Source organism: Apis mellifera, linkage group LG3, assembly GCF_003254395.2.
Source record: "Apis mellifera strain DH4 linkage group LG3, Amel_HAv3.1, whole genome shotgun sequence".
Lineage (NCBI taxonomy): Eukaryota > Metazoa > Arthropoda > Insecta > Hymenoptera > Apidae > Apis > Apis mellifera.
Genome location: NC_037640.1, coordinates 4,694,584 through 4,705,486, shown reverse-complemented (window position 1 = coordinate 4,705,486; position 10,903 = coordinate 4,694,584). Strand labels below are relative to the sequence as shown.

Genomic DNA, 10,903 nt, shown 5'->3' with positions numbered 1-10,903 from the left:
TAGGAAATAATGAGCACACATGAAGCAGCCCTTTCCACAAGTTTATTTTCTGTCGAATATTATAATATTTCACTAATAGTAACGTCCAGTAAATAATATCAATTAAAGTAATAAATTATTAGGAGCAATCAAGCATATATTACTATGTACATATAAATATTACACATTTCACTAATCTGCGTTCTACTATAAAACTCTATCGACAAAATAGCGTCGAATGCCAATATAAGAAAGACTCGCTTGCATTTTTCCATATTTTTTTTTCTTTTTTTTTTTTTTTCTCTCTTTCAAATGTTTACACTTCTGCTTCTTAACTTACTCAAAAGACATACTGTCGAGGGAGTAATTTTCGCGGTCCCCGTTATCCGTTTTAATGTCTACCTACAAAACGCTTTTAGTCACTCTATCACGATTATACAAACATATGTGCGTTTAACAAGAGACACTTAACTATTAGATCGATCAAACAACACCAACGCTCATATGGAGCTTTCTATTAAAAGATTTCAATCTTAAACGTTCAAAGTAGCAACGAGTATTTACTATTCCGATGCAATTAAAACATCTGCGGATCTTCCGTTAATCGCTTCGTGAAATTACAAACAGCCGTATGGAAGATTTTTGGTCATGTTTAATTTTTTTTCTCTGGAAAACACGAACAGTATTATATCTATATAGAGATCAATCAAACGCACTTGAACGTAATTTTGGCTGTGCTCTTTATAATCATTTCAAGATCTATCTGAAATGAAAGATCATTTCAGGATCGACACGATACTCTCTGTAAAATCTCTGTTCAACATCTTACAAATGATCCTAAATAAATCATCGTAAGTACTTAACATTTAATGTATCATAATGGAGAAAAACATGGTTATGCATGCATATATTTGTATGTTAGTAGAATATGATTAGATCACTGGAAACTCTGACTTTCTCTGATTAAGAACTACGAGTAATGAAAAAAGCGGACAGAACATGGAAGCGATTACGAAAGTACTACTACACATATGTACATGTATTGCAGCGCTTTTTGACTTGACAATTAAAGCGATTTATCGGTTGATAAACTTATATTCTTATTTTTTGTTACTTTTTTTTTTTTATCATTTTCATATAAACAAATCAATAGCACTTTTTTTTTAGACATTCTTCACATACAGATAACATCCATTCTATATGCACTCGTAAATAAATTTAACAAAGAAAATATTAATACGAGTATTACGTCGCTGAATCACCACCTGCTGAAATCATGCTACAGTATGTTGTTCACTTCTAAACCAGGATCTGGTTGGGTCATATTGTTCGTCGTAAATTCAAATGGTTCCACATGTTTTATCTCATCCTCAATTTTCACCGTATTACTGCTTATATCTTCCGAAACTACAGCATTGTTGCAAATTTGATTCGCTGTGTTCATTGTATCTTCTGTTTTTATATCTTGTTTTATCATGAATGCCTGTTTCTTTGTTTTTGTTTCTCGCTTTGTATCAGTTCTCTCCCTTTCATACATGAATGTCTTTCGTTTCCTTCTCATCGGTTTACACACTTTTTTATACAAAACATTCATTTCTTTTATTCTACTTGTTGGTATCGTCCAATCCATTTCCTTGGATGTTGTATCAGAATTACGTGTGGGATCCATTGTACTTTCATATTCGGGGATTTCTAGCCCTAATTTTTTCATAACGCTGATCATTATCTCATCAACATTGCCATTAATAATTAAATCTGCCTTTTTATCCTAAAATAATATCCTTTGTTTATAAATTATATTATTTAACAGATAAATGAATATACTAACCATAAAATAATAATTTATAATGATATATCCTTAAATTATTAATACATCTCTTATTAAAAATTTATAATTAAAATTTTTTTTGTAAATAAAAAATTCTCTTACATGTTTTGTAGGTTGTAGATTACATATAACAAGTCGACCTCCATACTTTTTGGTATATAGAGGTAAATTACCGCTCGGGATAATCTGAAGTGTTGTTCCAAGACATATACTTAAATCCGCAACACTGTAAATTTATATTTTTTATTCAATATTTCTTATAATAATAAAATTATCGAACAAAGTAACTTTCGTAAATAATTGTCAACTAAAACCTGAGATATCAACATAGGATTTTCGATCAACGAATCGTTCCAAATCTTATTAATATGTAATTCTTAAACTCTCAACAACAGTTAGGCACTCTTCCTTTCATCTGTTCGCAAAAAATACCAAATTTTTAACATTAAAATGTATTATAATGTGCATTTACTTTATTAAAATATTTTTATCATCTGCTTTAAGAATCTTGCACCGTGCCTCGTGCTTTAAATTTGTTATATGCTGCGATATAAAAAAAAAAAATAGAAATTATCGCGTTTTTTATCAATTTACCTAGAATGTAAATCAGATAATGTCAGATCACTGTCAGGCAAGTTGTGTTCCCAATCGAGAATCGTGTCATGCATACGTCCACGGCATGGACGTCCACCAATTTGTTCAGATCTACACACAGTATCAAGGGATTTTTTTCCTACGCTCTTAGTCGCGAAGTTCCGAATAAATTGTCTAAATAAATGTGATAAAATTTGATATTAATTCATAATTTTGTCATTATAAAATTTTATTTTTAATAAAAAAAATACCAACCTTCCACATTTATCACATTGTTCAGTGAACATATTTCCATGTAATTCTGCAAGATACTGTCTTTGTACACCAGATCGAAGATGCAAACCATCAATGTTCTGACTTATAATAAACTTAACTTTTTCTAAAGGAAAAATAATATTCATAAAATTTTATATTAATCTTTTATATATAATTGTATTTATAATATTTTAATCGTACTCACTAGCATCTACTAATTTTTTCAATGCCATGTGTGTTTTTGTAGGAATGGCTTCATCAAAGGAAATATTCATTGTAGGTTTCAAACCTTTCTGTTCTAATGTCCATACTCCATTTGTACCTCTAAGAAATCATATACATATAAATAATTAAAAAAATTTAGATAATAGTGATATACATATAAATATGAAAAAAATAAAATTACGTATTTATCAAATAATAATTAAATTCAATTAAATTGTTTATTTAAAATATTTTAATTTATATTTTTATGCGAAAAAAAAATATATTTTTTCTAAATTATCCATTTTCACCTTATCTGTACATTTATTTAATAAAATTTTCACAAATCTTATTATTCCTATTCAATTTTGTATATTAATCAGCATTTTGGAATAGATCACGGTCACCATTGTCGCGCGCAACAATGGTGGACGCGTCTATCAAAAGGAATTTTAATCGTTTCTTCGCGGCTCCGTTATTCCCGCTCGATTAATTTAAAAGAATTGGTCAGTGGCGCTTTCGAACACATACCTAACAGATCGCAATTGCAGGACGATCGGGGTGGTCAGGGAGGGGATGAAAGTAGATAGAAGTAGGGTGGGGATTTGAGCGAAAAATTACAAATGATAATCACCGAAAATCCGGAATGCCCGCCGCAGTACTGATGCCGGCACCGGTGTGAACGACGACATGCCGTGCGGCCTGTATCCAATCGGCTAGAAGGCCACATTTCAATCGTAATGCCTCGACACTGTCGTATCTCTGTAAAAAAAAAAAAAATTTCACACATCAAGCGGCGAGCGATTAAAAATTGTCGCGGATGGCCGACTCCCGCCAAATGGATGGTCAGGAATAATGCTTTTTACCTCTTCCAGACCCAACACTCCTTTGTTTTCGTACTGCGAGAGACCGTCCGCGTAGCTGCATGACATTTTGCTTGCGCGATCGTTCGAAAATTTCGACCCGAAACCTGTCTATGACGCTAACAATGGCCTGATCGTGTTTTTTATAGCTCGAAAACTGGCATTTCGTGCACGATATTACTAGATTCGCATGTGTCGAATGACACGTAAACAATTTGTAAGTTAATGACCGCGTGCTGTTATGTTTATACGCTACGAATGACGATAAGTGATAGGAAACTCGAGATCCACGGAGAACGCATTCTGTTTTATAGACTGCACTGCATGCAATGAAATGGCACTTGAACAGAAAGAAGATAATAAACGTGCAACGCATGCGCAGTATGCGCCCCAGGGAGAGATGGCTATAGCGCTGCAGACGCTTGAGTTTCTCGCGTCCATTCAATTCATGCCGCGAACATTCAGCGCCATCCACAGTTGTTATTCATAACTAAACTTATTTCGCGGTAATATTCAAAATAATCCTTTGTTGAACCATGTTAGAAAAGCGCGCATTTTCATTCCTCCATTATCATTTTTCTGCCTTTATCGATTTATCAAATAAAGTTTAAAAAACTACTTTGCCTTTTTTATTCACGATTTTAAGATATTTTTCTCAATTCTATTCATGAATTTAAATATTATAAAAAATTCAAGTTTATATTATATAACATTTTAGATAGGATTTTTTAAAAATTTAATTCAATCTGAAATAGCATTTTAAATATATAAAAATATTAAATATAAAATTTAATATTTTTATATATAATTTTTTTATATTTTTAAAAACTTAATTTATTATATTTATAAAAAATTAAAAAAAAATTTTATATTTAAAAATTTAAATTAGAAAAAATTGAAAAGAATATTATAATACAATTTATTCTATAAACAATTTCTTTAATATTAATATTAATATTAATATTTTTTAATATTATTTTAAAAAATATTAAAACTAAAACAAAAAATATAATATCATATTTCATAGTATTTATTTATAAATTTTTAAAAATATAAAGATATACAACGATTTTAAAATTTTATACAATTACAATTTTAACTATATTTTATTTAATATTTATATATTCTATTTTAATTAAGATTTTCTTTTTGTTGACAAACAATAGATAAAAAAATTTAACAATATAATTTAAACATATAAAAATGATATCCATAAAATCAAAATAAATAAAGTTTTAATTTTGAATTTTCCGCCTTAGATGCAGTGTGCAACGCCGACAGAAGAGGGTGTCATCCAATAGATGACAATTGTAGGGTGAGAACACCATATTAACCCTACATTCATGGGTCAAACGGACTTCGCCCTTCAGTTACAGTTTGCCATTTCGTTTTACTTCTTAACGCATTTTTCTACACATGATTCGATTTGTATCGGTTGTGTAGAAAAGTGTAAGATTAAACAAATAGAAAGAAAGGGAAAAATGAAGGGTGTTAGGAAAAAAAGGAACAGGGCTGCCGGACAACACGACATATCTATGTTATGTTGACGTTCGCGTGACTTTTCTCGAAAACACGCATTTACATTTCTTGGCCCGTGATATACCAGCCTAAATGTGACCTGTAGTTAACAATCCATTTGTCTAACATAACCTCAAATTTCCTGTGATTATACTTCGCTTCAACAACATCGAGGCATAAATGTTAACTGTGCCAAATGTGTAAAACAAGATCTTCATCGTCGAAACAGATGCTTAGAAGTCCTCATAGCTCTTTGCCACACGTAAGTTGTAAGTATAATTTTTTTCCTTTTTTCGTTATCTATATATTATTTGTTCCTCAAATTGCAATATTTTCTATTTTGCGATTTCCTTGCATGATGTTTTTTGTTTTCATTTTAATAATTTAATAAAAATCTTGAAATACAATTGAGAGACGATGACAATTTTTCTTGTTTCATATGTTGATATCAAATTGATATTCTAAAAAAAATAATTATGTATAATTATTATTTGTATTAGAAATGGGAATTTTAATACATTAATTTTAAAAAATTAAAAGTTTTTAAATATTTAAATTTGTAAAATTAATGTATGAAGTATGTATATCATTTCGTTAATTATTTATTTAACTGTTGAAGTTTGAGAATGTGTAATAAATTTTTTTGACTTATTAATAATGCATGTAAAACGATAAATTAACTTTGTAATGTTATCTTTGTTTCAAAGAAATAAAAACAAGTATATGTTTAGGAAACAAGGCGTGTGTATATCCGAGTTTCAAATGTTTTGAGAATATCAAAAGTGAAAGTTCTAGAATGTTAATTTTTCAAGATACTTTCTATTACAAGATTTACTTAATAAAATATTTTTTTTTTTTACAAAATATTTTCATTAAATTTATTTTATAATAAACTAAAAATTGCATTGGAATATATATATATATTTTATTTATATATCTATTATAAATATTATTTTTTTTTTCGTTTAGTTAAAATTAATTTTAATCATTTTTATATTTATTATAATCAAAATAGTGAATTTATTCTATTTGTGATCAGAATTTTAACTAAAAGGTTATCAATATTAATCATTTATATTATGAATTATTAAATTAATTTTAATTAATGAAATATTTTTTTATATAAACGTTTTACATGCAATATAGTTACATTATTATCATATTTAAATTTTTTAATAGCATTTATAGTACAGTAAAGAAAATATATTATTTAATAATTTTAAAACAAATTTTTTTTAAAACTTGAATAAATCTTTATATATCAATTATATATATAAAGTAAAAAATAAAATATTGTTAATCTTTTTATACTATAAAATAAAATATTTCCTTCCAGATACTTCCCAAGAAATCCAAAAATATATATGCTGTTCAAAAATATTATGTTCAATGTTTTCTTCGATGACGTCACAAATCAAACAATTATTTTAAATAGCACTTTTTCCAATAAATGCACTAATTTGGTACAAAAAATAAAGAATCTTAGTAAAATGATGTTTTAGCCTTTGAGATCTGTAGAATACTGCCACGTCGATCTTCTAACCGATATATGTATTTGATAAGAATTTTCTGATAAATGATCGTTTTGATTATTGCTGCATTACAATCCGATAAGGAGCGTATCCATAGAAACGAAAAAACAATTTCGAAAATTGGCATAATTTTTAGGATATATATGTAATAAGGATTATATGTATTATTTTTCATATAAAAATTATATGTATTATTTTTTATTTGATAATTTAATTATTTAAATTATATTTATTAATTATTATTAATAATATATTTATTAATTATAATTATTAAATTATTTTTTAATCGTTAGATTAAATAATAATGATTTGTGCATTATTTATGAAATGTTCAAAGATATACGACTTATGAAATAAATCAATGATGAGGGATGTAAATAATGGAAATTTTTTCACCAATAAAAAATATGAAAAAATTCTTTTCGAGTTTGTTTTGAAATTAATCTGTTTAAACAAATTCTATATCTTCGGAAATTATTATATTTTAAATATTGACTTTCAAACTTTTAAATTTATCATTAAATAAAAATTATTTATTTAACTTTAATCAATATATCTTTTTGTAAATTATTTTAAATTCATAAATAAAATATTTGTGTTTCTAAATTGTTTAAGGATTTATTACAATGTTGTAACACAGATGTAATATAACTCAATATAATTATATTTTTAGTACGATTTTAATATTATTAATGCAATGAATATTATCATAATATTTTTTATTCAAGATCAAAGGTTGCCTATTAATATGAGAATAATAAGATAAATTGTTTATATATATGTTTAAATTTTTCACAATTCGCTTCGACATACACTATCACTCCGATTTATTATTCATCTTCTTAAAGTCTAGCAACTCGTAAATTGTTTCACTATTTATTAGTGAATATTACCAATAATGTAAGTCTAACATTAGTTCAAGGTATAGTTGAAATATTGATAATCGACTGTCTTTATAATACTTTTATAGAGTTGAACATAAACTAATTCGAAAGTTAATATATTGCTATGATATTGAAAAGCTGGATTAATATTCAAATCTTGATTTTTAATTTATTAGTTGATTATAAATATATTAGTTGGAAATTTATCAATTGTGTTATTTCATATTATCACTATCCATACATTAATATTTCACAAATTATTATCTATTAAAAATATATATATAAGCAAAATAAAAGATAGTATTTATAGTAGCAGATGCGTCACACATGTTTTCTAATGACATGAAATGACTGTTGTTCTCACAGGCAAGTTAAACCAGTTTAATACTGACAGCAGATTTTTTTACTATTGTCTGTATAAAAAATATATAAAATAAATTACTAATCCATATTAATTTATATATAAAAATAAATGTTTAAAACAAAATATAATTGATTATATAATATAAGTAATTTATAATTAATCTTTTATTTTACTTTTTTTTAGCCGGACTCAGACTTGTATGATGTAAGGGACTTTTTAGTATGCTGGATAAGCGGCGACTCCATGCCTCCGGTACGTCGCCTTGCACTCTGATTTTTGTGGTCGCTTTGGCACTGACTGGATGCTTCTCCTTCTGGCTTCACATCGACAATTCCGGTTCACCGACGCCATACAGCAGTGGCGTATCGGCACCGGGATATCTATTAATCTTACCCGGAAACGTGACACCCTCTCCGCAGCCATACTTATTACACGAACTTCCGTTCGGTGACAAATCAACTCTTATTGATATAAAAGACTTTCGGTTCACAATCAACAATGATCCATGTAATGGGACACATCTATTGTTGTTGATGTTGGTTCACTCGGCTCCAGAGAATTTCGTGAAGAGAAATGTAGTCAGGGAAACCTGGGGCCAGCAATCGTCAAATGTGGCGCTCCTCTTCTTCGTTGGCTCATCTGATGAATACCAAACGATGTTGGAGGAGGAAAATAGAAAATACAAAGATTTGATACAAGGCAACTTTCTCGATGCCTACAGAAACATGACTTATAAGCATGTGATGGCATTGAAATGGGCTACGTATCATTGTCCAAGTAAGCATTTTTTTTTTGTGCTATGCTTGAAATAAATTGACAAATTTTTATTTTTATTATTATATGATATATTATATTAATATATAGAATAATATTAATCTTTTTAAATTAATAACAAAATTTACTTATAAAACATTAAATGATTAAAATTAATATTAGTTAACATATTTTAAATATATATTTAAATTTATTAATTATTAAGTATAATATATAAATCTTTATTAATAGCATTAAAAAAAGAATTTTATGAAAAATCCTTAATTCTCTTTAAGTTTTCTAAAAATATTTAATCTATCTACTTTTTCAGGTGCCAAATATATATTAAAATTAGATGATGATGTTTTTGTTCATATACCTGCCATGTTGGATTTCTTGACGCGTGATCTATCACCATGGGGAGCCAGGCGATTGATCCTTTGCGATCTCCACCCCACAGGTACCGTGAAGAGATCTTGGCGATCTAAGTGGAGAGTCTCCCCTCAAGAATATCCTGGTAGACATTATCCTGCATATTGCGCAGGGTGGGCTATATTGTACTCTCCTGATAGCGTATTTCTTTTGTATCGTGAAGCGCAGAAAGAGCCATACTTCTGGATAGATGATGTTCACATTACCGGGACATTAGCTAGGAAAGTAAATTTAACACAAACTTCTCTGCATTATTTAATGCTAACTAATGAGAACATGCAAGATCTTCTATCTAATCCCAGGTCTCATAGAGAGTTTCTATTCGGACCTCCAAATCTCACAGAAAACGAAATAAGAGCCTTACAGAATCTGGTCATTAAACCACGGCCTAGCAGCGAAAGCCTAGTAAATTGAAATATTTCGGATACACGAAACAAATTTATGCATCTGTGATCGTTTTTATTTTCAAATCCATTTTTTGAATAAGAAAACTTTATCGCGAGTTATATTTCTTTTTCTACTCAATAATTTAATAATAAAAACAAAGATTAAAAATCAATCATCGCAATAGAATTCTTTTCATCTATAAAGAAATATAAAAAACTCGGAGATAAAAGTAGGCAGATGCATAAATGTTCTTTTTATTCAATTCAAAAAAATTTTTGTGATATTTGATATTCTATGCACTTATCACATATTTCAATTTCATGCAGATATAATTTTTTTTAACATAAGCATTCAATTTTTTTGCACAGTATTTTTACAGTATTATACTGGATTGCAAAAGAAGTTTTATCAATATTGAGTCGAACATCTTTTTATGATATTATATTTTTTTATCATAATAATTTCTTTTATATTGATATTATAAAAATGATATTATGATACCAGTGTTGAGTTATTGTTTGTATTTTATATAGTACTTACTTTTATTTTATATTTTCATTATTTTTTTTAATTGTGGTTTGTAATGTACTTGAATAATATTTTAATAGAATACTTAACAACGTATCCGATTTGAAAAAACGCATCATAATTAACGCACAATAAGTTATATTCTTGTGGTGCTGTAAAAAAAAAAAATTAATGGAGGAAAGAGAAGAAAAAGAAAGAAAGAAAAAGAAAGATTCGTCCTGGGACTACCAGAGGATTTCATATCAATAGAATTTTCTGGCAGACCCGTGCCTTAGACGCCGGGATAGTAAGAACAAGATGGGAAATATATTTGTAGAAAACGAGTGTTCGTCCACCATTAATAAGAAAGTGCTCGATGGCGAAAATAAAAAAGAATCGCCATATTTCTTATTTATTTATATATTTGTATCTAATTTGCGTATTATTAAGCTATTTTTTATTAAAGAAATTTTAAAAATGATCAAAAGATGCATATCATACTAACATAACATAGAAACAAATTTTCTTTTGCTAATCAATTAATATAAAACGAAATGATAAAATCAAATATAATTCTGAGATTAAACGTGGTCAGGTTCATAGAAAAAAAAGATTTTATAAATATAATGCTATTACATCAAAATTTATAATATCAAATTGTTATATGAGAATTTCAATATAAATTAATATTATTAAATAGCAATAAGAGTACAACCCCAAATTAAGGGTCCATTCGCAAGTTAAAAGGAAATTCTTGTTCTTATACCGCGAATCGATTTAACAATACAGATAAAAAAATAAAT

General features: G+C 27.7%; 2 protein-coding genes, 1 long non-coding RNA gene and 1 other non-coding gene across 4 annotated transcripts; 1 reads left to right on the top strand and 3 right to left on the bottom strand.

The window, feature by feature from the left end:
• Positions 1–251: 251 nt before the first annotated feature.
• Positions 252–4,077, bottom strand: LOC412846 (NAD-dependent protein deacetylase Sirt6). Its single transcript, XM_396298.7, has 7 exons — positions 3,727–4,077; positions 3,495–3,622; positions 2,862–2,980; positions 2,657–2,780; positions 2,402–2,575; positions 1,910–2,033; positions 252–1,747 (listed from the first exon to the last, which is right to left on the bottom strand). Exons 1-7 carry the CDS (start codon positions 3,790–3,792, stop codon positions 1,259–1,261), a joined length of 1,224 nt encoding a protein of 407 aa, XP_396298.2. The 5' UTR covers positions 3,793–4,077; the 3' UTR covers positions 252–1,258.
• On the bottom strand, positions 3,239–3,312 carry Mir6043 (microRNA 6043). Its single transcript, NR_127317.1, has one exon. It is a non-coding gene; the product is annotated as a microRNA 6043 (primary transcript).
• Positions 4,078–7,876: 3,799 nt separating the features above from the next.
• On the bottom strand, positions 7,877–9,310 carry LOC107964211. The gene is made up of 3 exons (XR_001702542.2): positions 9,154–9,310; positions 8,195–8,660; positions 7,877–8,070 (listed from the first exon to the last, which is right to left on the bottom strand). It is a non-coding gene; the product is annotated as an uncharacterized LOC107964211 (long non-coding RNA).
• LOC724947 (lactosylceramide 1,3-N-acetyl-beta-D-glucosaminyltransferase) lies at positions 8,211–10,419 on the top strand. Its single transcript, XM_016911425.2, has 2 exons — positions 8,211–8,798; positions 9,106–10,419. The coding sequence occupies exons 1-2, from the start codon at positions 8,243–8,245 to the stop codon at positions 9,618–9,620; spliced, it is 1,071 nt and encodes a 356-aa protein (XP_016766914.1). The 5' UTR covers positions 8,211–8,242; the 3' UTR covers positions 9,621–10,419.
• The last annotated feature ends 484 nt before the right edge of the window (positions 10,420–10,903 follow it).

Bases quoted from the DNA above. Each gene is read 5' to 3' on its own strand.
- LOC412846 (XM_396298.7), bottom strand. From the start codon at position 3,792: ATGTCATGCAGCTACGCGGACGGTCTCTCGCAGTACGAAAACAAAGGA. The intron at 2,781-2,861 runs GTGAGTACGATT...TTTTTCCTTTAG, and splicing joins GAAAAAATTAGTAGATGCTA to AAAAAGTTAAGTTTATTATA. The intron at 2,034-2,401 runs GTAAATTGATAA...ATAAATTTACAG, and splicing joins TTATCTGATTTACATTCTAG to TGTTGCGGATTTAAGTATAT.
- LOC724947 (XM_016911425.2), top strand. From the start codon at position 8,243: ATGCTGGATAAGCGGCGACTCCATGCCTCCGGTACGTCGCCTTGCACT. The intron at 8,799-9,105 runs GTAAGCATTTTT...CTACTTTTTCAG, and splicing joins GGCTACGTATCATTGTCCAA to GTGCCAAATATATATTAAAA.